Here is a 26,922-nt window from a genome sequence, read left to right on the forward strand (position 1 = left end):
CTCATGCTCTCTCTCAAATAAATAAATAAAATCTTAAAAAAAAAAAAACTAGGCTGTTTACTCCTGAGTTTTGAGAACTCTATATATTCTGGATTCAAGTTCTTTATCGGATAAGAGGACATGTAGATGTTTCCTCCCCGTCTGTAGCTCCTCTGTTCATTCTCTTAACTGACATAGAAAGACCGAAGTTCTTAATTTTTATTAAACTCAGTTTACAAATTCGTTTTTTTTATGGATCCATGCTTTATGTGTCAGATCTAAGATCTTTGACCAACCCAAGGTCACAAGAATTTCCTTTTCCATCTTCTAGAAGTTCTATGGTTGCAGATTTTCTATTTAGGTCTCTGAGCCATTTTGAATTAATTTTTGTATATGCTGCAATGCATGGGTCAAGAGTCTTTTCTTTCTCTCTCTCTCTTTTGGGGGAATGGGTGCATGAATATCTGATTGTTCCAGCGCCATTTGTTCAAAAGACTATCTTTTCCCCATTGTGTTATCTTTGAACCTTCACTGAAATCAACTGACTATATATGTGGGTCTAATCCTAGAATCCCTGTTTTGTTCTACATGTCTATCGAATCATAAATACCACGCTCTCTTAACACTGTGGCTTTAGAGTAAGACTTGAAATCTGTTAGTGTGAATCTGTCAGCTTTGTTCTTTTTCAAGCACTTGGTGATTCCAGCTCCTTTCCCTTTTCCATAGGTTTTGAAACTTGGTTTTCCAACTTCTACGAAAAGATTCTGGTGTTTTCGCTTTTTTTTTTTTTCCCGTTTGTTTGGATTTGCATTGGACCTATAGGCCAGTTTGGGGGAAATGGACACGCTAACAATCCATGAACGTGGTTCATCTCTCCGTTTATGGGCCTCTTAGCTGATTTCTATGATCAGTGTTTTGTGGTCCTCAATTTACAAAATTTACACTCATCTCATTAGATTTATATCTAAGTATTTCATAGGTATTTGGTGCCATCGTAAATGGTACCGTTTTTAAATCTCAGTTTGCAGTTATTCATTGCTAGTAAACAGACATAGGATTTTTGTATAGTGACTTGGTATCTGAGGACCTTGACAAACTATTACTTCTTGCGGTTTTTGTCAATTTTTTGGGACTGTCTATACAGACTCATGTTATCTGTGGATAGAGACTGTTTATTTCTCCAGACAGTAGGTTTCATACCAGCTTGTTCGTTGTCTTATTACGTTGTCTAGGGCTTTCCCCATCAAAAATAATGTTAAGTATGGTTTCTTGTTTATTATTATATTTTTATGCCTTCAATCAGGTGGAGGAGTTCCCTTCTATTCCTAGTGTGCTGAGGGTTTTCATCATGAATAGAAGTTAAATACTTTCAAATATTCTTACAGCATCTCTTGAGACGTCCACATGGTTTCTGTTCTTTAAACAGTCGGTACGGGGACTACAATATTGAATAGCGAACCAGCCATGCATCACAGGGATAACTCCACTTGGTCATGAGATAATTTAATTTTGCTGAATTCAATTTCCCAGTATTTGTTGAGGAATTTTGTATCTGTTATAGACTGTTTATGTCCCCCACCCCAAATTCCCTCAAAATTCGGATGTTGAAACCCTAAGTTCAATGTGATGGTATTTGGAGGCGGAAGTGATTAGGAGTAGATGAGGCTGTGAGGATGTGGCCCTCCCAGGGGGATTCTGTGCCACAGGTTGGGTCATTCCATCCACATGCATGCTACGGAAGGGCCATCTGAGGACACAGTGACAGGATGCAGTCTGCAAACCAGGAAGAGGTCCTCACCCAGAACCAGATGGCCCCAGCACCCTGATCTCAGACTTCCAGCCTCCGGAACCGTGAGAGGAGGGGTTTCTATTGTTGAAGCAGCCAGTCTACGGTGTGGCTATGGCCACCTGAGCTGGCCAACACACCACTGAGGCTCACGTGGCCCAGCCCTCCCTTCAGCCTGTTTCTCCAGGGCCCACACCCGGCCAGAGCGAGGCAGACATGGCCAGAGCCCCCAGTGGCTGTCCAGGCATGTTGACATGAGCTTCAACTCCCCACAGCCAACCTGTCCTCCTATAGGCCCCATGGGGCCTGACGGGGAGGGGTGCTCCCAGCCAGATGGACCTGGCCTCTGCCCCAGTTGGCCACCGGCCCTGTCACCCCTCCTGGCTGTTGAAGTCTCAAGGTCATTGCCCCCCCCCCCCGAGATGACTTTAGGGGGCTCATCTCCACCAGATCTGAGTTCTGGGAGCAGGAAGGGGCTGGGCTCAGGGCCCACTGCGTGCTGTCCTCATGCCTCCCCCTGGCTGGGGCCCTCCGGCCTGTGGGGGCCTCTGTCCCCTCCCCTGAACAAGGGGACTGCCCTGTGGTCACCGTGAGGATGGCACAGGTAGATGCCCCAGGGAGGCCCTCCTCGGCCCACCGCTAGCACTGGCAAGGATCCAGCACGCGCCATCCCCACGGGGCCTCTCCGTAGGTGAGCTGGTGTGGGATGGCAGCAGGCAGGTGTCAGCAAGGCGTGCGGGGCCAGGCGTCCCCATCCACATTCTTGTCTCTCTGCAGACCACCAGCTGCCCCACACCTTTGCCATCTGTCTCGGTGCCTCCACAGGGTGAAGAGGAGAGATGGAGCCCCACCTCCCTCACCCCTGCCCCAGCCCAGCCTGGGAAGGTCTGGCCCTGCACAGGGCTCTACTCGGAGGCTGGGACTGGCTCCCGGGCACCGCTGAGAGCTGGCATAGGAAAGGCCGGTTCAGGGCAAGACCATATTGTGCCCGTCACCTGCGCTTTGGTCCTTTGCCAAACCTCGGCCTCGCCCGGCACCGACAGACACCTTTGTGTCCAAGGCCCAGGGTGCCGGCTGGCTTTGAGCACTGGCTGTCTGCTGGACGTCAGGGTGATGGATGGGTTGAGTCATTGTCCCAGGATGAGCGAGGCCTGAAGGGACTGCTGGACACGTTGACTCGGGACCTGAGCCTCCTGCCCAAGGAGGCCCCAGGAGCTGCCTCGGACACAGACGTCCCCAGGTGCTCCTCTCCTCGCCCCCTGCTGGGTTGTTAATAGATCACCAGTATCGTGGCTGGGGAGAGGCGGGCATGGTCGTCCCAGCGCAGGCAACACCGTCTTCGGAGGATTTACAGACACTAGTAAACCCAGGTAGACGCCAGAGGGGTGATTCTCAGGAGGGGATGAGGAGTCACCGCTCTGCCCAGTGCTGCCCATCACACAGTCACCCGCACCGGCCGTGCCGTCCCCGAGCCTCCTCACTGGGCTACAGACAGGTGGGTGCCTCTCCAGGCGGGCAGGTGCTGGAGGCCGGCCTGTGTGTCTGTGCGGGCCGTGCCGTCCAGCCACCCGTTTCTCGCTGGGTCTTTGAGCTTGTCCCACAGATCCCCCAATGATCCTGTCCACGGCCCCAGCCCCCCGCCCTCCCTGGGGGCTCTGGGCGGCAGGCCCGGGCATCTGTTCGCACAAGCCCCATTGCTGGGTCCTCCTCTCAGACGACCTGGGAAGCGCAGACCTGCCCCCCCTCTGAGCTCCTCACCAGCCCCCAAGAGACCTTTGGAGAACAGAGCTTGTAAAGATTCTCTCACTCCGCCCAGTCCCTTCCCCCCTTCAGTGGGTCTGAGATGGGGCCAGGCTCAGGTTTCAAAGCTCGGCAGGTGATTTACTAGGCAGGCCGGCTAGGAACCCCCAAGTCAGTGGTTCTCAAAGCGGGGTCCCAGACCAGCAGCGTCATGGAAACGTGCGTTCTCAATGCCCTGGACCTGCTGAGCTCTGGGCTTTGACAAGTCCTCCGGCCGCACCTCGGGACACTGAGAACCGCTGCCCCATCCATCCCTACCCTCTCCAGGCCAGTGAGGCTGCCAAACTCAGCGAGCCCTTCCGCAGGCTCAGGGTCGTGGGGACCCTGGCTGTGCTCACGTATATACGGTCAGCATCCTGCGGGCAGGAGGTCGCCCTGTGGTCCTGCTGCCCTGTTCACTCGACCCCCATCAGGGCCCATGCGGGGCTGAAGGCGCTGCCTCGGAAGAGAGTGTGCTGGGCAGACTGGCCGGGAGGGCAGGGGCGCGGGCAGGGGTGTGGCGTGCGCAGGGTTCCGGGCATCGCATGGAGACCAGCATCGCGCTTCCCACCTTCTCTTGACAAGGTCGTCTGTGTAAGTTTGGGTTCCCCTTGTGGCAAGCGGAGTCTGGAAATCTCAGGAATCCAAGCTTCTCGTGTGGATGAGGAGACGAGACTCCCGACCCCCCCCCAACCGTAGCTGCCAGGTTAGGAAGCTGGTCACCCCGCAGGCCTCGCGGGAGAACACTGGCCGTGGGCAAAGGACTGCTTGGGTGCTGGTGCAGCCCCGTGAGATCCCACAGTTGGTTAACCCGAGCCTCAGTTTCCCTTTGCAGACGATGGCACACGGCCATGGAGATGGTGCGGGAATACACGAGGAGGGGGACGAATGACCCTGGAATGAGCTTGCTACCAATTTGGACCAGAGCAGCTGAGCACCATGACCCCTGACCTTTGTGCCAACTAACGATGTCTTATTGACTTCACGCTCATCCCCTCAAGGCTCTGCTCCCACACCCACCGCATCACCTTCTTCCTCTCTCGGGTCATAGGTGTCAGAGGCCACAGGGCTCAGCTCCCCCTCCCCATTGACACCTCCAAGATCACCCATGCATTGACGATCCCAAATTCATACCAAGGTTCCAGAGCTTTCTCTGAGCTTGTCTGAGCCCTCGGTCCCGTGCTTGGCCCCATGAAAGCCCAGCAGGCGGCCCAGGCTCAGGGAGGCCAGGCAGCGCTGTCCAGCAGCTCCCCCAGGCTCAGGTCACCCCAAGCTCTGCCATCAACGCCTGAGAGTCTGGGCGTCCCCCAACCGAGACGCCTCACCTCACGCCCACCCTTTCTGTAGCTCGTGGCTTCACCTTCAAGATAAATCTGAAATTCCCCTTCTCGTCCCACCACACCACCGAGAGACCACCTTGAAGCCTGGCCTCCTCACTGCCCTCGGCCGCCACAGCTCCGCTTCCCTCCCCAGAGCAGCCAAAGGGATCTTATGGGCACGGGGATCAGGTGTGCTCCCCCCTGCACTCAGGATAAGCCCCAGCTCCATACCGGGACCCACGAGGCCCCTGAGACTTATCGGGGGGCCCCCTCAGCCTGGGCCCCAGGAGGGCGTCCCTTCGGGCCGTGGACCACCCATCCTGTCGCACCCACCTCAGGGCCTTTGCACCTGCCGCTCCTGCCTCCGCAGTGCTCTGCCCCACAAGGCTGTGCAGCTGCTTCTCCCCTGGGCTCAGGCAACATTTCGGATACTTCTCCCCGGGAGGGGTCTTCCTCGACCCGCCCCATCAGGCCCATCCGCTCCGGTAGACACCTGACCGTCCCTCAGCTGCTCATTTACACGAGCCGCCCCCTGACCCCTCCGCTAGGTTGTGACCCGTGGAGGCAGTGACCTCCTCTGTCCATTGTGTTCACTGAATCCTGCTGCCCACTGTGCTAAGAAGAAACCGCAGAGCCTGCTGGCGCCCAGAGCAGGGAAGGACAGAGCAGGATCGGGACCCAGCCCTGGGGAGGCCGTGGCCCCATCCTGTCCTGCACAGAAGGGACTGACCCCCGGCTGCCGGTGGGCGTGCTTGCCTGGGGCCTCTCCGCCACGCTCCCTCCACAACACAGCCGGGTTAGGGAGTCTGCTCCCGCGGGGTCCAAGCCTGGCCTTTGAAGGCTCCGGGCCAAGGCTGGTCTGACAGGGCTCCTTCAGGGCTGGGCAGGGCCCCCCAGGAGAGGGGCTGGAGCAGGGGTCAGTGGCTGGCCCAGCTGCACCCAAGCCCAGCCCCCAGGGCCGGGCCCCAGAATGTCCTCCCTGGCCCCACCCCCTCTGGGCGGGGGGGTGGGGAGCCCAGAGGCGGAGCTAGGGGCCTGGGGGCGTGGCAGCTCCCTGAGGGGCGCGGCTCAGCTGGGACCAGTCTGCGGACTGGCCTGGGAGGAATGAAGCAGCAGTACTGAGATGAGGGAGCTCTGTCTCCCGCCGCCCGCTGCCTGTGGTGGGCCTGCCGGGTGGCTCTGCTGCTGCTCCCGAAAGTGCCTTCCGAGCCTCAGACCCGGGGCCACGGCACCTGCTGCCACACCCGCAGAGGCTTAGGCCGGGAGCTATGCAGCGGCCGTCTAGGCCTCAGTTTCCCCACTCCAAAACAATCACAGCTTTCCAGGGGCGGGGGTGACACTAACCCACGAGCAGGTGTGCCCCTCCCACCAGCGTCCTGCCAGCCCTTCGCGGCCGCCTGGAGCCCGCCCTGCCTGCTTCCTGTCTGGGTCAGCCTGCTGAATTATTCAGGCGGCATGGGGCAGGCCCTGGCAGGACGGGCAGGGGGAGCGTTCTCCTGGACCGCGTCCCATCCCTCCGATGCTCTGACTCAGCTCTGGCTCCAGCTCGGAGCTTCCGTCCTGTTAATGGAACCACAGTCCCAGCCGCCTCCCTGACAGCCTGACAGCCGCTGGGCGCTGCAGCCAGGCTGGCCCCTCCCTCCCGCAGCCGCTCCTCCCACCCTCTGCTTGCAGGCTGTGGGGGGGTGGTGGGCAGAAGCCACATTCACCAGTTCCCGACGTCAGACGCGGTGTTTGCAAACACAGGCTCCAGCCAGTCGCTGCGCTGACCCCCAAACTCCACCGCCCACCAGGCAAGGGATGAAAACGGGCTGCAAGACTCCCAGGGCTGGGGCTGCTGCCGGCCTTGCCTTGTTTTCTCAAAAAGTATTTCCCAGGGACATGGAAAGGGCTACTGTAGGATTGCTTTGAGGTCTGTGTGTGTGTGTCACATTGCAACACTTTGCACAGAACATGGCTTCCGTTGCCCGCTGAGTCCCCTGTGTGTGCACGTGTGTGCGCACATGTATGTCTGTCCATGTGTGTGCGTGTACGTGTGCGCGCGTGTGCACATGTATGTGTGCACATGTATGCGTGTGCACGAAGGCCCTGACCGAGCAGGAGCTGGAGTTCAGGTCCCGTGTGCTGCAGGCCCGGTCAGCCGTGGTGCTCCCAGATTTGGTTTAGGGCTTATCTTCCCTTTTCAGTTCCTGCTGGTTTGCCCAGAACCCGCACGGCCAGCACGTCTGGGTCCTGTGAACCTTTGGCACCAGGTCTGCGCAGAGAAGGGCCCCCATGGGTCGTCAGGCCCCCCCATCAGTCCGGTCTTGCCCCCTTCAGCAAGGAGAGGGTCTCTCGGCCACGAGGGCCAGGGGTTCCCGGCTAGAGGCCCCCAGGAAAGGGCTTGTCCAGGACGGGCAGTGTTCCCGGGGTGCGGGTCAGGACGGCCGCCTCCCCCACCCCATTGTGCCTCAGGCTGCCGGGAGGGCCAGGTGAGGGGACTCTGGGCAGACGTGGAACAGCCCTTGAAGGTCCAGTCCACGGGGTCAGGACCACAGCGCCCCCGAAGGGAGATCCAGCTTTGGGGTCTGCCACCCCGGACCCTCCTTACCCCCAGCCTAGGCCCCCCCCAACCCCGAGGAGCACACAGTTCAGCCTGCTGTCCTGACCTCCGATGTTTCATAGAAGGAAACTCATTTGGACGCCCTCAGGGACTGCAGGGAGATCTCCCTCTCAGCGAGTGAGTCAGGGTTCCTTAAACAGAGCAGTTAAGAGGGGGACAAAGGTCAGGAGGAGGGGCCTCTCCAGAGAGCGGGTGAGCAGGCTGCAGTAGGAAGTGCGAAGGGCACAGAGGGGGTCCCGGGCAGGGTCCTGGATGGCATCCTGGATGGAGGTCCCAGGTGGGGCCCCAGAGCCCGCCCAGCTCCTGCACAGGGAGGGGTGGGGGCTGCCCCAGGGTCTGAGGTCTGCCCTGTCCACACCCGACCAGCCAGCCCAGACACTGGCTCATGTGTGGCAAAGGCTCCCTCGGATGGCCCCCAGCCACTGGCCATTCCCCTCTGGCTGGCGTACTTGGGGCCCCACCAGGTCTGATCCCGTGGTCTCCGGTGGGCATCCAGAGCTCCCCACTATCCACCCATCTGCACTATGGTCCCCGTTCCCAGCTTGGATGGTAGCTGTCAACCGTCAAACCCACACAGCCACCCTCGCAGAGGGCCCCCCGGGGACAGAGCCCTTTGAGCCCTCGGTGCTGACAGAAGAGGCTGACTTGACCACATAAATCCCACCCCTTCACTCATGGTGTCACTTCCCTCGGTCTCAATCTCGTCATCTGTGACATGGGGACGTCAGGGGGACCCTGCGGGAGGCATGTGCTGGGATAAAGGGAGGGGGCGTGGGGAAGTGAGAAGGGGGCCCAGCAATGCCCAGGAGACGCAGAAACCATGCTTTTCTGGCCCCCTAATTCCCCCAGATGCTTTCTCCAAGCTCAGTAGGCCCAGGGCCCCCACCCGGGGCTCCTGACATCGCAGGCCAGCCTGTGCTGGACCCAGAGGCCAGAATTCAAACTGCAGCTCTGCCTCCCAAGTGCTGTGTGGCCTTGGGAAGCTGCCTGACCTCTCTAGGCCTTCAGCTCCATCTGTGGCTTGGGGAAGCCACCTCCCCCCCCCCCCAGTTGGAGCCATGGTGAGGATGCAGCAAGCTGACCACTGGCCCAGGCTGGATGTGGGGTCACCTTTCCACCAGCAGAGCCAGAGTCCCGGCTGTCTGTCTGGGGGGAAGCCGATGTGCAAATAGCCAGCCATGGAGAGCCAGGCTGAGCTGCCAGCCAAACCAGTAGTATAAAGAACGAGCTTTTGGAGACCAAGAGGCTGCCATTCAGTGTGGACAGCCTCACAGCAAAGGTGACCTTGAGCATGACCTTGAAAAACAAGTCAACTTTGATAAGCAGTAAAGAGGGTATTAGGGCAGGGAGAGCATTGCAGGAGATAGGGAGACACCCAAAAGCAGCACCCACGAAACACAGGTGCCAGGTGGAGCCCAAGCCCCCTGCCCAGCTGCATGGCAGAAGCCATCCTCTGCCCCAGGGCCTCCCTGAGGCACAGCACACTGACCCCCGGGACCCCCTTCTCTCCTGCTTGTGGTGATAGGGACTCAGGCCCCACAGGACACGGAGGCAGGCCAGGAAGGGCTAGTGTTTGAGCTGCCTGGGCAGGGGTCTGGGGAGCCGCCTGGGGGCCGTGCGGTGGGTCCCCACATGTGGGAGCGTGTCCCGTGGCAGCCTCCTCCCCAGCTCCCGTGAGCTCCTCGGGCACCTGCTGCCTGTGAACCCTGCATTGCTAACGGGAGCTGAGAGCCCCCCGTAAAAGGCCTTGGGAGATGGATTTGATTTGGTCATCCTTGCCGGTAAACCTGACTCAAAAGCCCTGGCAGATTTGTGGGAGATTGGTTATTCATGCCCAAAACGAGAGAGTAAATCTCGGCCGCGCATGAGTCACGGCCCGCAGAGCATCTACCGTCACCAGCTGCGGAACCTTTGCCTGGCAGGCCGGCGGCATCAAACTCCGCCTCCGAGTGATTTACAGACCCGAGCCGAGCCAGCCCGCTGCCCGCCTGGGTGTGCGGCTGCGGGTGTGAACGCGGCCCCCAGAGTGCGCGGCAGGTGGCCGCTCTCCCAGGTGCCTGAAGCTGGCATGGGCTGGAGGGCCGTGCCGGACGTACCCTGGCCCACCCCGGACACCACCTTGAGCCCGGAACCACCCGCCGGAGAACATCCGTGGCCGAGAGTGGAACGTGGTGGGCAGGCTGAGATTGCGGGCGACCCACGCCTCCAGGAGACACCCCAACCAAGACGGGAGGGAGTTGTGGACAGATACCCAGCGTCCCCACTGGGGGCCGCTCCCCGTGTGCTCCCCGGCGTGTCACAGGGGCCTCGGCAGCATGTCTCACGACACGCCTCCTTCCTCCCCTCCCCTCCCGGCCTCCCCTCCCGGCTTCTCACCACACCTGCGGGCATCACCTCCACACAAACGATGGGCCCCAAACCTCTGACCCAGCCCTGCTTCAGGGACCCCAGACTAAGACACCAGTACACCCCACTTAGGCAACCTTGATGCCCAGACCAGGGCTGGCTTTGGAGAGGGTGTGTCGCCCTGAGTTTTTCTGGAGGGAGAGCCCCCTCCTCTGCCCGCCGGCCTCCAAGTCCCCGCCTGGCTGGAGCTGCCAGCGAGACCCAACCCTGGGCTGAAAGTCTGCTGGAATCAGCTCTTTCTGGAGTGTGTCCCCAGGACACTCGGTCTCCCCAGGCACCCCAAGAGCTGTGTGGCCAGAGCCTCGGCACACGCTTCCCAGAGATGTGCTCCGTGGGCTGTGGTGCACACATCCGTGGGGCCAGCGTGGGGGGCTTGCGGGACGTCAGTGCGGGGTCTGCAGATGGAGCCCCACCCCAGCCGGCCTGTCCCCCCTGCTCTTCTTAGTAGCTCTCAGCTCCCCCGGCCATCGACCAGACCTGCTCCCTGGGTGGGTGTCCTTCGTGCGTGTAAATAGTGTGAAGTCACCTCCTTGGACTTCCACACTCACCTCGGAAACATGTAGATCGCACGTCTGTGAGATCCCGAGAGCAGGAGGCAGGCGTCATCCTTGTCTTCGGGGCCCCCAGCAGCCCACCCAGGGCTGTGCGATGAGGACAAGCTGCCAGGTCCCACCGATGTCACCGGGCCCGGGCAGGGCAGGGTGTGTGGTGTCAGCAGCCCCACCGTCTGTCACCCCAGGTCTGGACCTTGGCCCCCTTTACCCGAGGACTCACCATGGCTGAGCCATGCTCCCTGCTCTCACGTGCCACACTGGATTTCTGTCATCCCCATTTCACAGACAGAGAAATGGAGGCCCAGAGAGGGGCAGCAACTTGTCTGGGTCACACGGTGCAAGCAGCGTCGGTCTGAGTCTCTGGGCCCGCGGCCCCAGACCACACTCCTGCTCTGCTGTGGAGTGCGGCCAGCTGGGAAGCACAGCTCTGGGCAGGGCCACCTGCAGGCCACCTGGGCCAAGAACATTCCGGATGCTTGCAGGCTTGGCTGCGTCTACGCTGTACCAGATCCGCCCACAGCCAATTCTCAGTGCACAGCCGGCCACCTCGTGGGCGTGGCTGCCTCGTGGGAGCAGCGCATGCGGTGTGACAGCGCACGTGGCGCGTGGTGCCTGCTCAGAGAGTTCCTAATTCCTGCAAGTGCGCGAGCTCCTGGCGTCAGTTGCCACGGAGTATGGAAGGCCACGGTGGCCACGGGGCACACAATGGTTGATTTCACATCAACGGCCCGACCTCGGTGCCCACGTGTCCGGTCACCAAACACCGGTCTAGAGGTTGCCTGGAGGTATTTTCAGATGTGATTGACACTTAAATGGCCGACTTTGAGTAAAGTGGCTGAGCCTTCTGCAAGCCGCTGAGGCCTTCGGAACAAAGACAGAGGTTTCCGGAAGGACTTCCGTGGCACAGACACCCTGCCTGAGCGTCCAGCCTGCGGGGCTGCCCGGCAGGTAGAGAGATCTCTCTATGTTCGCGTCCAGAAAGACAACCAGGTGGGCTGCCGGCGGGCACACGGTGGGTAGATACAGAGACTTACGCCATAAAGGGGCCGACACCACGTCTGTCTGTCCCCAGGAGCCTGACTGACACAGGGAGACACAAAGCTGTCTCCGGCTTTCCGAACCTGTCCCATCCCGTCCTTGGAGACGCGAGTCCGTAGTCCGAGGGGCACCGTCTCGTTCACGGTCGGAGCAGCTCAGAATAACGCACCGTTCCCCAGATTTGCGCCCCCCTTTCTCCACGATCCCAGATCTCCTAGAGTCCCCAGCAGTTAAACTCCCTCTACCCCTGCAGGGCTCCTCCAGGCCGCTCCTGTCAGTCCGCCCACGGGGCGGCTGCCCTTCCAGCCCGGCCGTGGCCCCAGGCGTGGGTGGCGCAGGCGGGAAAGGCAGGGGAGCATGGCTACCGTGAGGGCTTCTCCTGCGTCACCCATGTGCCTGGACAAATATTTTCCGGACAGCCTGGCTCCATGGGTGTGAATCACAGGACACTCCCATGTCGCACCTACACGGCCCTGCAAACTCGGGGCAAAGCACTAAATGCTTTCTTTTTAACCAGCCCGCCGTGTGGGGCCAATAACAGTCAAGCGAGAGGTCTGCAGTGTGAAACCCTCCCCCGGGAGGGGGCCACCAGCCGCCACAGCACCCGCAGCCTGATTTCTCCGGACCTGGGATCTGTGCCTCCATCCACACCTGAGTTCTGCTTTCCAAAAGTTTCCAGAGCCACTTTTTCAATAAAAGCAGCCCTTGCAGCAGATTTAACATTCAGACTTGAGAAGAGCCTCCCACCCCCAGCCTTGCCCCCCACCCCCCGCCTCCCTGCACCACCGACTGCCTCAGCCACGGTTTCTCCACAGCCGGTGGGGCAAATGGTGTTCAAACCCTGTGCCAGTGTAGACGCTTTAAAGCAAATGGCCCAGGGGCACCTGGGTGGCTCCGTTGGTGAAGCCTTTGCCTTTGGCTCAGGTCATGACCTCGGGGTCCTGGGATCCAGTCCTCATGGGGCTCCCTGCTCAGCGGGGAGTCTGCTTCTCCCTCTCCTGCTCCCCCTGCTTGTGCTCTCTCTCTCTCTCAAATAAATAAAATCTTAAAAAATAAAATAAAATAAAGCAAATGGCCCCAATGCAGCTGCACTGTGAGCCCTTCCGTGACTGCGCGCCCTCCCGTGACTGCGCAGCCTCGCATGGCGGCACAGACTCTGGTCCCAGAGGGGCAGACCCGCCGCGATCTGGAGCTGTCCCGGAGGGCTTGGTGCAGCCGTGCTGTGATGTGCGCGCCAGGTCCCCACTGTCCTCACGCGGGCTACAGGGTCCGCCCTGCCCAGGAGCTGCCCCCTCCGGGCTGAGGGCGTGTGGGCACCCACAGGCCTCTGGCTCCAGGGGCCCCTGCAGGCCAGGCTTCCTGCCAGCTCCCCACTCCCCACCCAAAGGATCGAGCACCGCGCTCCCCGGGGCCCGTCAGCAGCTCACGCAGCACATGGCCGGCCCCTGTTGGAGAGGAGGACGCTGAAGTTTGGGGCGTGCTGTCCCTTGCTCAGGTCACAGCAGGCTCCAGGTTGGGTCTCAAGGACACCACTCTCAGCCCCTCACAAGACTCTGTGCCTTTGCTTTTCCTGGAAAGCCCTCGGCCCCCATTTCCCACAGGCTACTGAGGTCCCTAAAAGGCTCCCCACCTCCGTCCCATAGCAAACCCCACCTGCTCACATCCGCGCTTTCCCAGCATGGTCGCTGAGCCCCACAGGGAAGTGCTGCCCAAGAGGGGCTGTGCCATGGGTCCTGCCGTCCCCGCGGTGTCGGCCCCGCTCCAGGTGCGCTGGGGGCACAGGGGGCTGGAAGGGACCCACGCTGCCCGTGCTCCTTCCTACCACTGCTGTGGGCACAAGGCCTGCCCGGTGTGGGCTCAGCTGAGTCCAGCCTCTGCCCAATTTCCTGGCTGAGATAAAAGCCAGCCTCCAGGGGACAAGTCATTCTTCTCCAAATGAGCCCCAGTCCCACATCCTCACGCAGAGGGGACACTTTGCTCAGGGGTGACAGGCCCGTTCCAAGATAAGTTGCTAAAAGGGAATAAAAGCAAGTTGCATGACTCTTATTCATCGTGCCAAGCTCTGGCCCTCGTCCTGCTGCCCCTGAAGGTTGAGGACATGAGCACATGTGGGCAGGCGCAGGGGTGGGGGCTGCTGAGCACCCCGGTTATGCTTGGGGCACAGCCCGCAGGAGCTCCAGTAGAGGGACAGGCCTCACAAGGACCTTTCCAATAACCCTCCTGGGGCCACCATCTCACAAGAGAGACAGCGAGAGAGAAGGAGGGAGAGACAGGGAGGGAAAGAGGGAGAGACAGAGAGAGAGAAGGAGTGTGAGACAGGGAGCGAAGGAGGGAGAGACAGGGAGGGAAGGAGGGAGGGGGCAGAGACACACACAGAGACAGAGAGAGGAAGAGGAGGAGAGGAAGGGGGGCGCCTGGGTAGCGCAGTAGTTGAGCGTCTGCCTTCGGCTCAGGGCGTGATCCCGGCGTTATGGGATCGAGCCCCACATCAGGCTCCTCCGCTGGGAGCCTGCTTCTTCCTCTCCCACTCCCCCTGCTGTGTTCCCTCTCTCGCTGGCTGTCTCTCTCTCTGTCAAATAAATAAATAAAAATCTTAAAAAAAAAAAAAAAGAGGAGGAGAGGAAGGGGGAGAGGAGGTGAAGGAGGGGTCTGGGGCAGCAGGAACACGCTCTCTTGCTCTGGAACCTTCTGCCTGTGTTTGAAGCCGGCTTGGCTCTTCCATGAGACACTAAACTTGCCAGGGTTGGGCTGATAACGGCGATCTGGGTGGAAGCGTGCCTGTGGCCGTGCCCGTGGCCGGAGGTCATGCGGTCGGGAGACTCCTGGCGCCAGCCGGGCCCACACTGCAGGAGCCGAGACTTTCATTGTCCCCGGGCTGTTTTCAGCAGGGCTGTCTCTCCCAACACCAGCCCTCCGGATCTTCACTCCTCAAACAAGCCTATGCCCCCCACGTTTCCAGGTCGGGCGGGGGGAGTGATGCCAGGGATTGTGGCAGTTTCCAGAATTTACTCCAGAGCTTTCCAAGGAGAGAGATTAGGCAAAACACTCAGGGGTAGCAACAGCTACTCCACGCGCGCTCTCGCCAAGGGCCGACGCCTGCCAGGTCTGAGCCCTCGGCAAGGTAGCGCGGCCACCGTACCCATTCCACAGATGACACCACGGAGCCTCGGAGAGCGGAAGAGCCTGCTGCCAGCCTCGTGGCCAGGGGGTGAGGCCCTGGGACCGGAAGCCAGGCTGGCCTGGGGCTCCCGTCCCCCACGTCGCGTCCCTCTCTGCACCCGCCTGTACCCCTACTCTGCGCGTGAGCCGTGCTCCCCAGCGGCCCCTCCTCACGCTGCCGGCCCCTCGGCGGTGCACCTGCGCCATCCCAGGGCAGGACCTCACAGGGAGGACGTGAGCCAGCAGCCCTCGACTAGTCACGACGGTGATTATTAGCATTGTTGTTATTAATTATTAATATACCAATACAATTAATACGGTGCGGCATGAATAATTCATGTCCGTGCTCCAGTCTGTGGAGGGCACGTTAGAAGCTCGCAGGCCTGTTTTCAGATCCGGGAGTCCCCAAATATATGGAGTCTCTGCGTTAACACCCTCCTTTCCCGTTGTGCCAGGAACCATTAGCAAGCAAGCATTTTAATTAACTCGCGCAGACTCAGATTAATGGCCCTCATCTTCTAGCTCAAGGGTCCCTGTCTGCCTCCGGCTGGAGACTCGTTCCTGGGCTCAGGCACACAGGCAGGGGAGCCAGCCCTGCTCTCCACCCTGCCTGCCACCAGCCTGGGGCGCGCAGGGGGCTGGCCCGGAGGGTGGGGGCGGGGAGCTGTCCTCCATCGGGTCCTGGAAAGGCACCCATGGTGGCCGCATCGTCACGGCTGCGTCTCATCGTGCACTGAGCTCGCGTCCCCCACCCGTCCTTCCTGGACAGGTTCTGCACAGGTGCAGGGGGCAAAGCTCACACCCGGCATCCTCGGCGGACTGGCCAGCCCTGCAACTGGTCTCCAGCCTTCCCGTCCCCAAGCAGGCTCCCCACGCCGGGAGCTCCTGGTCCAGGGGCGGGAGGAGTCCCCATGCGGGGCTGACAGGCCATGTGACCCACAAACGCAGTGCCGTTTTTATGGCTGTGTTATTGTCGTGTTTTTATCATTACAGATGGGGTTGATTAGAAGCCGTGCCGAACTCAGAGCTGGCACGACCTTCGCCGACAGTGGCTGGAAGGTCATGCCGTGGACTGGGGCAGAGTCCACTCGGGATGGCTGGAGTGGACCCTGATTTCCCTGCCACAGCTCGTCTCTCCCCGTGGGACAGGGGTCCAGCCACGACTACTGAGATGGACGAGGTAGGTGGTGGGTTGAAGTCCCCGCGCCTCCATGGCTTGCTTTGGCTCTCGGGCTCCCGTGAGGAAGAGCGACCCCTGTGACCTGAGGACAGCAGCGGCATACACCCACTCCTCGAACAATTTTGTCATCCTCCGTTCAAGGAACTGACTCCCCGGCTGCGCGGGCAGCTGCACGAAGAGCCGGCCTTCCTGACGAAAACGGAGCCGGGGCCCCGGCGCCCCTCATCCAGTCCTGTGACACGGTCCGCTGTTCCTGTTCTTGGTTAGGGCAGAGGCCCGCCCGCCGGCCCTGCCACCTTTGCTGATGACTTCAGCGCACCCTTGGCTGAGCGCTACCCCCCCCCCCCCACCGAGAGGTCGGGGTGAGAGGCCCCCGGGCCTGGGCGTAACAGCGGCAACCCAGGGAGCTTCAGAAGGAGCCCCCGGGGCTCTGGAGAGAGACCCCAGAATAAAGCAGGGCAGGTGGCTTCCCCAGCCTCTGCCCACGCCCGCCCCCAACACCAGCAGGTGGGCAGGTGGGAAGAACAAGAGCCAACCCAACAGCGAGCGGCGTGTGGAAGATGCAGTTCTGCTCCTTTGGGGCGACGGCTGGCTATTGAGTTCATATTTTCATGCATGATGGGGGCACTTAGCAAAAAAGTGGGATTAGCAAATTCATAAACTTTGTCATCGGTGTCTCTTCAGGGACGCAAGTCCTGGGTTTAAAAGATGCAAATTATCCCATCCACCATGTGTCCATGGGTTGGGGCTGGAAGACACAGACACTCTCCATCTAGAAATTTCTGTAGGATTCAGCCCTGCTTCCCTGCCTGCAACGAGAAATACGGCCCAGCTTTGCGTGGGTGAGACATGTCTTGTGATTCATTGCTTCGAGTTTCAGTCCGGTTTTGAGTAGGGGGCACAGGTCCCCGGCCGTCTCCCAGTCAACCTGCTGACCAGGGAGGCCTGACTCACACCTAAGAGCCAATGCCCGTGGAGGGCCCCCACCCCACGTTCCCACCCACCCTTCTCGGGAAGCACCCCACGTCATCAGACAGCGGCCCCACGTGTCGTGGGAGACACACAGCCTCGGGGCCTCAGAATGTCCAGAGAGGGGCCTCTCCCACAACGCGCCCACACGGGTCTGGACGACGTACTCCCGTCTACTCAGATGAGCCCCTGGGGCTGCTCAATCGCCGCCCACCCTGGGCTCGGCTGCCTGGCATTGACGAAACGTGCTTCTTGTGGCTAGAACCCACATAATCCTGGTGCTTCTATTTCTTCTTTGTTTTAAAAATAAAGGAAGGTCAAAGCATCACGGTAAAGCAGAGAATGCCCACCCACTACTTGTCAGGATGACAGAGCTGGGGAGCTGACCCATGGGGCAGCGGCCAGCCCGCACGTCTGTACCACGTGTGGCCCAGTAAGGGGGCTCCCTGTGCAGGGTGGCCTTCATCTCTGTCTGACCTGCACCCTTCTCTTGGTAAGAGGGTCCCAGGTTCTCATAGGGGAGCCTCACTGATTCTGGAGGATGGCCCCCACCCCCTCGAGGGCTCATGTGACCCGGGCCCCTGCCCAAACTCTTAGAATGAGTTCCCTCCCCGCCTGTCTCTCTCTGGAGCTGCTGTTGCCATCCCGGTCAGAGGCATGAGCCCGGAGCTTCCAGAGGCCACCTTTGCCCCCACCTGCCGAGATCCTGCGCCAGAATGAAGCCAGCCCAGAGGAAAGGGGCTATGAGACTTCTGATCACACAGTTTGAGGTGCCGGATCCAGCCCGAGTGTCAGACCTCTTGGCCACGAGACACTAACGTCCCTTACCCAGCCAACCCTGAGGCAGTCCGGACCCGTGAGCTATGGCAGGCCTGTCCCCAAGGCGGCCCTGCAGCCCAGCTTCTGTGCCCAATTCTCCCTGAGGTCGGCCCCGGCTCCCTCCCGCAGCAGCGTCCACCCACGGGTGAGGGACTGTGGCCTGCAGTGAATGGAACCAGAGCGCAGGGACACCCATGTGCGTGCATCGCAGGACAAGTCCGGGAAGGAAGACGCTGAGCAGAGCCGGCCATGTATGGAGGCGTTCCCTGAAATTTCTGGGGGACACTGGTCGAATCTTTGGTGACAGAATGTAGATGGGGGGAGTGGAGACATGACCCCCAGGCTTCAGGGGTTGCAATCGAGTCCCATCGAGCTGGCATAGCACGGGGGTGCCGAGCGGCCGTGGGCCCAGGGAGGGGAACGGGGGCCGGGGGCTTCCCTGGAAGAGGGGGGCTGCATCCTCAGGAGAGGGCTTGCCAAGGAGAGCCCACAAGCCCTGGCTTGACCACCTCACTCTGAGCCTCACCCCCACTCACCGCCCCCACCCCAGGTGCCAGACCCTTGCACACACTTCCCCCGACCTCCACCCACCCTCCCGTCCGCCTCCCCCTGCCCACCCCGCCCACACTAGGCCGCCACCCCAGACTGTAATAGTGAATCGGGTCTGTGTGCTGGGGGGCCGGGGGGTGTGCGTGTCTGTGCGTGTGCACACGTGTGGGCCCGTGTGTCTGTGCACACACTTACTGCTGGGGGCCTGGACAGAACCAGACCGGCAGCAGGCAAGCAGAAGCGCACTGGGGCCAAGCCGCACGGAACCACGCGAATGACTGTGAGAGCGGGGCGCCTCCCCAGAGGGTGTGGGGCTGAACGCACACACCTCCTTCACCAGACGGCCACACAAGCTCTTCAGAGGCTGTCGAGACAGCAGCCCGGCCTCCCCCACCCACACAGGCCCACGCCGTCCCCATGGCCGGGGATAAGCCACCTCGCTCACAGTCACTCACTGTCCACGGACGAAGGACTCGGGGCCGCCTACTGGGAGACCATCTGCCTATCGTCCAAGAAAGAAGAATCTCTTTCAAAGAATATTTTCTTTTCTTTACTAAACTGTAACGGGCATCCAGGGCCCCTTAGAGGAAAGAACTGTCCAGGGTAAGAGCTGGGACTGGGATTCCCATCGAAAAGTGCCAGGCCCTCGGCCGCTGAGCCAAGATGACTCCTGCAGCTCAGACGGCCGCTGGAACCCCTGGACGCAAACGTGGGGGGGCGGGGAGCAGGACTGGGTCTCTTTCTCTCTGAGCTCCAGAGCCACGATCAGAAGAACTCTGGGCTGAGGTTGTGGGGCGCATGGCCTTCTCAGGGTGGGTGTCACTGCTGGGGGCCCGGCCTCTGACTCTTGTCATTTTCCCCTCTTCAAGAGCTTCTGGACTCATAGCTTCTACCCGGAAGGCCGAGTTCCCAACTGGCCCCATCCCTGACTCCTGCATAGGTTCTCAGAGGTCCTTCTGTGTTCACCAACATTCGCCAGCTTCCTCCACACGTGCGCCCAAGGATAGTCTTGGCCGGGCACACAAGGGCATGGCACTGGGGGACCACCCCATCACGGGACCCCGCAGCCAAGTGCTAGGGACGGGAGGCACTGTGAGGATGCATGGCGGGCCCCCTGGTCAGCGAGGCCTAAGAGGGGGAGGGCGCTGGGGCAGGAGGGACAGAGAGGGCCCGGCCAGTGGGCAAGGTGAGGCTGCAGGAGGCCCAGGGGACCTGCACCCTGAGCTCCCGGGGAAAGCAGGGGGGTTCAAGGGGGAACGAGGCCCCAGGCAGTCTCAGGAGTGGCCCAGGGAGATCGTCATTGGAAGGAGCCACCACGGATGGGGGGGTGCGGCGAGTGACCCGGAATGGGGCAGCAGGGAGGTACGCGGAGTTGCTGATGACAAGGAACAGGGGAAAGACTGGCCCCTGCAGGTCCTCCCAGCTCAGGGGCCAGGGTCGGATGTGCAGCGGGCTGCAATGGACACCGTGTGTGAGCTTAGGCCGCTCAGACCCTCTCCCCAGTGCGGAGCTCCCATCCTCTGCCTGCCCCCGCCCCCGCTCCCCTAAAGCCTCGCCAAAGGCAAGATACTCAGGCCTCTGTGAAGTCGAATGCTCAGCACAGCTGGAAACCGTGGGCAGGACCCGAGGTGGTGACTACCCTAGTGGCCAAAGCTCAGCCTAGACAAGGACCCCCGTGTGGAAGAGGCCAGCCCAGGACCCACGGCCCTGCATGCCCATCCCCCGCCCAGCTGGGCCGGGACAGCCGTGTGACCACAGGTGCACCCCTCAGCTTCTCTGATGTCCAGGTGCTCAGCTGAAGGCCATGCCCAGCCCCGGGAGACACAGACCCCAGGACCTGACGAGCAAACAGAGTGTGAGGCTGGGAGTGTGGCCCCCCAGGATGAGCCCGTGCCCTGTGCCCTGCCCCACTTCCTAGGCCCCTGGGGTGGCCTTTGCCCAGTTGGGGTCTGGTTCCTGGTGGACACCTGCTCCAGAAATGGGCTCCCTCTTGTGGGCACGTGCAGACTGCCTAGGGACAGGGGTGATGAAACAGGCCCCTGTAAATCTCCAGACCCAGACCCCAGCCAGGGCTCAGGACAGAGCCCCTGCACAGCACGGAGAACAGGGGCAACAGCCCTGGCGGCTCAGGCTCAGGCCCAGGCTCTGCCCTACCACCGGACGCTGGGTGCCCTCTTATCTGCTCATCTGCGGGGCGGGGGGGCTCTTTGTGTCCCCTCTCCCTGCTCTGTGAAAGCTGGAGCTCCTCGGTGGGTGAGGGCCTCCCCTTGTTCACTCACCAGGTGTCTACTGACAGCGAGAACCAGGGGCAGAACCAGGGGTCTCTAGAGCCTTCTAGCCCTTTCCGCACCCACTGTGCCAAGCAGGTGTCTTTGCTGCTCCTTTCTGCACTCAGCTCAGCCCGGGGGCAGGGGGGCGGCGAACTGGGGCCCCAGGGCCAAATCCCACATGGCTGCATTTATACTAGTTGCTAAGAATGGCTTTTATATTTTTAAATGATTAAATGATTGAGGGGAGAAAACTCAGAAAAAGAATCCTATTTCATGACGACTAAAAGTTGCACGGAATTCAGATTCCAGCATCCAGAGCCCACCGAAGCCCAGGGTTCATGTCCCACCAGTGGTGGCTCCCTGGGGCCACCCAGCCCTCTGCCGGCCCCTGTAAGGGTCACCTGCTGCCCGCCCGGCACCGTCCGGCCTTGCCTGGGGTCTCAGTTGTCTGCCCCACGGCATCGGTGAGGTCCCCCGTGGTGAAGGAGGCAGAGTGGGCAGCTGGCCAGGGGAGGCTGGAGCCAGCATCACCCCCGCTCCAGGGGGTCCGCTGAGATGGCCACGGTGGTCCACGTGCATGTGGACATGGGGGCCATTGTTACATTGGGCCATCCTCTCAGTGAGAGGGGAGAGCCAGGGCCAGGGGCGGGGCACCAACAGCTCTGGCCGCCATGGAAGATGGATGTGAACGTATCTAATTCATTGAAAAGTGCATTGAGCAACTTCTTGGGCGGCAGACTGTGGCGAGGACCTGCGTTTTCCTCTCCTGAGGACGAGAGGGTGTGTCCCAGAGTCCCCAGGGAGGTGCGGCATTTCACACTGGCCTGAGAGCTGCCTCGGGCAGGAACGAGCAGCAGCGTGGCTGAGGGACGGGGCGGCGGGAGGCAGGCCTCCCCCAGGTCCTCTGCGTGGGCAGGATTCCCAAAGTGGGCTCTTTGTGCTGGTGCCCAGGAGAGAGGCCCGGGCTCTGCCTCTCCTGTCCGTCCTGGGCCCCCCGGGCAGGGCCAGCAGCTGGCGGTCCTGGGCCCTGAGGCGGCTCAGATGACCTCTGGATGTGCAGGTGCAGGGACCTGGCCGGCCGCGCGCTGGGCCTCCCCCAGGGGCCACCAGACCCGCTGCTTAGGTCATCAGCCTCGCATGGACGCCTAGCACTGGGAAGGGCCTTCTGGGGCCAAGGTCGCCTTCAAGGAGAAAGTGGAGCAAGGGCCGGGGAGGGGGTTCGCCTCCTTGGGAAGAGGCAGGACGCGGGCTGCAGCCCCAGACCCCGGCCAGCGCGGGCTCCAGGATACACTTCCCAGCCACACTCTGGTGTGGACGCGAACGTGTTTTCACACTGAGCCGGCGAGGGCTGTGGGGGGCGGGCAGCCGGAGCTCTGCCGCCACCCTCGCGGCCCCAGGGAGGGCACCTCTGAGGGCCCACACTCGGAGGAGGGCAGGTGGGCCTCTGGGTCCCGGCTCAGGTGGGGTCGGCCAGGCAGGGTCCCAGGTGGGGCAGGGGTTCTCTTACTTGGAGCTGACCAGACTGCGCTGGGCCTGCTTGTGGCGCTGCCGTGGCCTCCGAGTGGCCGCTGTGTCCTCCAGCCGTGGGCTCTGCGTGGCCGCCGTGGCCTCCAGCCTGGCTGACGGTGCGATCAATGCACAGCTACAGCTGGTTGAAGGGGACCAAATCCATTGAACGGTTGATTTGGTTCCATTTTACCAGCTTTAGCAAAGCATTTGGCTCCAGGATCCATGGGAAGCAGCGGCGTGGATGATGGTGGATGTGATGTCCGGATGCGGCGGGGGTGCCCAGGCTCTGCCCCCACCTCCCCTGCAGGACCCGCCATGGCTGAACATGAGAGGGAAGTGCCAAGGTGGGGGCGGGGGTCCCACAGCAGCCACACGTGCTGTCACACACGCAGGGAGGCCCTAGGCAAGGGCGCCCCTGCCTCTCACGGTTCCTCAGGCACCATGGCACCCGCCACCGGTCTCAGCCCTGGGGCACAGCCGGGACCATCGGGGCCCTGCCCTTAGGGGGCTAACAGCCCATGGACAGAGACCCCTGCCCCTGCCCGGATCACATTCTCAGCGGGAGCTGAGGCAGGACAGGCCCGGGGTTCACCATGAGCCTGGCCCAGGAGGGGTAGGTGGGCTGGGACGCTGCAGGGGCTCTGGGTGGGCAGGGGCTGGAATTTTCCAGGGAAGCCCCCCTTATGTGGCTTTGGGAGGTGAAGCAGGACCCCCGCCCCACACAGCTGAACCCACCGGTGCCCGGGGCCCTGTCCCCCAGCCCTGTGGCCTGTCGGGGGTGCGAGGATAGTCCCCTTGGCTCCCGGGAACAGGCCCGCGGTCTGCGTGAGGACAGCACCGGGCCAGCCGAGGCCGCACAGACCTCATCACCGTCAGTGACTCTGACAGACCAAGTTCCTTTTTAGAAAATTAGTTTTCCTGCCAGCACCCAATTCATCAGCATCGATGACGAGGGGGGACAGCAGCTTCAGCGGTGCCAGGGACACAGCGTCCTGGCTGTGTGGACTTCCCTCTGAGCACAGACCAGCCCGACAGCAAGGGGTGACCGCACCTGCCCCCCACCCCGCCGAGTCGTCCGGGTCCTTCTCTCTCTGCCCCGCCCTCCTGATGCTGCAGGGGAGACGCTCAGCCGGCCGGGCCGGACTGCACAGGGTCCAACCCACCCCCACAGCCCCTCCGGGTGCATCAGAGCCCAAGACCCCAAGACCTCACCCCCACCACCCCTGCCGCCACACCCCTCCTCCAAGACATGAACTAGTTAGTGCCGCGGGGTCCTTCCTCTGGGAGCAGCCCTGGCCTTTCACCTCGAGACCAGCCACCAAATTCTCCAGGAGCCTTGGGGGTCCGACCGTTCCAGCCTCTCATCCCATGACCCTCGGACGGCCCTGGTCCCTGACGGCCCTGGAGGACGGAGAGCTGGCCTGATCCCAGCTCTGCAAATACCCTTTCCTTTTGGCTCCAGAGCACGGGAAAGAGGGGGGCACCCTAAGGATTCCCAGAGCCGGCCCCTCCCCTGCCCTCCAGGGAAGACGGTGTAGATGGAGTGACTGGGCCGGCACTCAGCCTCGCTGTGGACATTCTGATGAAGCGGGGGGCGGGACGAACCTCCATGCGGCCACTGCCACGGGCAGACACTGTCACTCTGGGATCTGTCCTTCCCAAATCCAAGCACACGCCCCAACCCGTGGGGGCAGCCCAGCCCCCCCCCCACCCCGACCATGCTGCCTCTCCCCTTTGACACTCTCACAGCTCTTGGATGTCTGCCCCTGCGTCTCCAAGTCTTGGAGGAATTGCCCCAAAATAACAGACCTTTGCTTCCACATGGACGTCTACTGCCCTGCGGGGGGTTGTCCCAGTGCGGCCCCCAGCCGTCAGTCCACCAGAGCGCCAGGCAGGGGCTCGAGCCCGGAGCCACCACTTCCTGCCCGTGAGCAGCGGGAGCTTCGCCACCCCCCCCCCCCCCCCGCCCACGGGTGCAGCTCAGCCGACAGAGAGGGTCACTCCCCAGCTCCAGGGCAGGGCCGTGGCCACAGAACCCAGCGGCATGGCCAGGCGGCCTTGACCAGCTGCCGGCGCACGTGAATCGATGCCCCACGCGCCAAGGGCTGCCATTCTGCGGTCCCGGGGGGGTAGGGCACTGGGCACGGGCGCCTCCCCGTGGCCGACCCCCGGGAGCGTGGAGGTCCAGCCGCCCACTCCCGCACCCGCACCGCGGCCTTGTCTGGGGGAAGTTCTGGCAACTCTTCGCTGACTGACTAGCGCACGTGGCTACAGGTCTGAGGGTCTGTGGGGTCTGTCTGCAACACGGTACCTCGGTGAGCAGTCCCTGTGTCTGACTCAGTTGCCTGGTGACTGTTTTTAACTCAATTTGGCAGATTTTCTGCATGCCCCCACCCCGGGCATCCTGGGGTCTCAGCCTCCATCAGGGGCTCCCGGCTTCCCCACAAGCCCCAAAGCCTCCTGAACGGCCCATGGCTCTTGAATCCGCCCACCCAAGAGCCCCCAGCTTGGCTCAGCTCCCTCCACTCACCTCCACCAAGCCATCTCCGGAGCCCCCACAGCCCCTTCTCACCGCCACCTGCCATCGGGGCCTCTGACCCCAGGCCAGAAGGAAGCAGCCAGGGGCCGGGCCCAGAGGACAGCAGAGAAGCGGACAAGGCCAGGGCCGAGCCTTCACCATGACTTGCAAACGCGTCACCAGGTCTGCACTTATGTGAGCGATCTCCCGTCAGAAGGTAAGCTTGCCTGGGGCAGGGACTGCGTCCCAGGCTGCAGGGCCCTGCAGAGAGACGGCCCCGAGTCCTGGTGAATTTACCGTTCGCCAGCCCGGCAGGCCATGGCTTCTTCAGGACCCTCTCCCCGGCCCCTGTGCCTGTCTCTCCACAGGGCAAGACGGAGCGAGGCTGTAGCTAACACAGTCTGTGCGTTTTACGAGCCACACAATTAAATAGGTTTTAAAACATCTGCTGGTGGAACCGTCCCGTCCAGGGAACTACACTCAGCATTTTTAAGCAGCAATGGATCCTAGATGCGGGGAATCACCATGAAGACTCCCGCAGCCCTGTTAAAATCGATACAAAATTAAACGCTATGAGCATGTGCGTATGTGTCCAATCAGTTCTAATCGGAGCAAACCGCGGTGCAGGTGAAGGCTCGGCGCGTTCGCCCGGACTTGCGGCCAGCCTCGCCGGAAAGGTCCCCGTGGGGCAGTGGCGCCACTGACACCAGAGCCAGAGGGCTGTGGGCTGCTGGCGCTGCCCCCAAAGGCTCCCCAGGGCCCAAGCAGCAGCGGCACCTCTTCCAGGAAGCCCTCCTGCATTTGATAAGGCCCTCGACTCAGAGTGAAGACACAGTAAGCGGTTGAAGCTCCCCAGGCTACCTGGGCCACAACAGGCTGCCCCTGTGCCCTAAGCTGTCCCTAGGTCTGACCCACCAGTTGGGGGCACTTAGGAGGCTTCCTCGGTCTCTCTGAGCCTCAGTTTCCCCATGTGCAAGTGCCAGCCACATTGTCCATAGCTGTTGCCATCCTGTGCCCCCTCACCACTGCCAAGACCTTCCCAGCTCAGAGGGGGGCCCTGGCCCAGGACCCCAGGACATGGTGCTCGCTTGGGGCAAAGCCCACCAGACTCCCCCAGAAGGAGGTGTCTGTGACCGAGTGCTTAGTGAAGAGGTGGCACCAAGTTTCCATCTTCTGTTCCAGGGCAGCCACTAGCAGGGACACACGTGCAGCTCAGAGGTCACAGGCCAGGGCGCAGGGGAAGTTGCACCCCACCTGTCTTCACGGAGATGGGGCGCCAGGACCACGGCAGGGGCCTCCCACCCAGGGGTGCAGCTCCCAGCCAAGGCAGCGCCCTGAACTCCCCGCCCACCCGGGAGGGTACCAACAACTCATATCTGGATGCCTCTTGTGTTTTTTACTATGAAGCTTTTAGAATTTAAACATCAGTAACCTAATATTTCTCCAGCAGCAACGTTACCTATTAGCACTCAAATTCACCACTAAATTAATGTTTAATTCCAGATTTTGGTTAATTATTAAAATAACCAGCAAAAAACTATAGTTAGCCCAGGAGCGCGAGCAGCCCCAGCCAGGGCTGTACCGAGGGAGCCTTCCCACGGCTTCTGTTTGGGACGCGGGGTCCTCACAGAGGAGTCTCCAGAGAGACCCACGGTTAAGACACAAAAGGAAACCCCACCCCCAAACATTTCTCATTCTTGCCGATGCTGACCCAGACCTGCTCAGCCCAGTCCTGTAACTTTTCTGTCTATTCAAAAAAATACGTATTATTTCTCAACACTGATAAAAGTTTAATATGGAGTTGCCCGTGTTTTTAATAAACTTGTCAACAAACAAGCAGGACAAATTGATGGGGCCCCTCCTAGAGATAAATTTCACCTCAAATAGACCCAAAGAGCAGGGGGACAGGACGAGGGGGGAGGCAGGGCACGAGGGGGATGCACCATTGTTTTGCTGTTCTTTGCAGAAATGGTAAGATGGATTTTTGTGTCTTATCATCTCACAGATAGGGCCGGGGTAAAAGCTGGTATAATTTCAGGAAAGCAAGCTTCCTGGCTAAGAACCAGATCAGAGAGCTCTGAGGTCAGGGGAGGGTGGCAGCTCGGGCCACATTCACAGCCAACATGCTCTGAGATAAGAGCGAGCCACTCGGCACCACAGCCCCTCCGTGGAGCCCCTGTGGCACCCCTCCACCTGCAGAAATGGATCCCAGCAGCCGCCAGAGCTCAGACTCAGGGAGGGTTGCACCGCCGGGTCCGGTAAATGAGCGGGAGGGCAACACACCACTGTGCATATCTGTCCCTAAATTCTGCCAGTTCGGCAAGGCCTTCCATCGTGTGGAGACGTGGAAAGTGTAACTTCCAGTCTCCAGGCCGGGAGCGGCACCTGCGCTTTGAGGGGTACCGAGCAGGTCCTTTTATTCCCTCGCTCAAGGTCATCTGCTCCACCAGCCGCAGCGCAGTTTGAAACTCCACCATTAGAGATTC

At 61.1% G+C, this 26,922-nt stretch overlaps 1 protein-coding gene across 18 annotated transcripts in view; it reads right to left on the reverse strand.

Annotated features, from left to right (window-relative positions):
* Positions 1–26,922, reverse strand: part of LOC123001300 (uncharacterized) — a 50,112-nt gene that overhangs the window by 14,772 nt on the left and 8,418 nt on the right. For 9 of the 18 annotated variants that reach the window (XR_008959319.1, XR_008959318.1, XR_008959315.1 and 6 more), the window contains exon 2: positions 21,917–22,057. Coding sequence is in view for 4 of the 18 variants with exons in the window: in XM_057312446.1 (XP_057168429.1) it covers positions 21,917–22,057 (141 nt within the window). In the remaining 14 variants the exon portion in view is untranslated. Of the gene's footprint in view, positions 1–1,135; positions 7,118–7,511; positions 7,597–15,570; positions 16,635–18,666; positions 22,058–26,922 lie in introns of those variants that run through there. The other 9 variants (XR_008959320.1, XR_007190691.2, XR_008959314.1 and 6 more) reach the window with 7 other exon arrangements.

Source organism: Ursus arctos, unplaced genomic scaffold (genome assembly GCF_023065955.2).
Source record: "Ursus arctos isolate Adak ecotype North America unplaced genomic scaffold, UrsArc2.0 scaffold_16, whole genome shotgun sequence".
Taxonomy (NCBI): Eukaryota; Metazoa; Chordata; class Mammalia; order Carnivora; family Ursidae; genus Ursus; species Ursus arctos.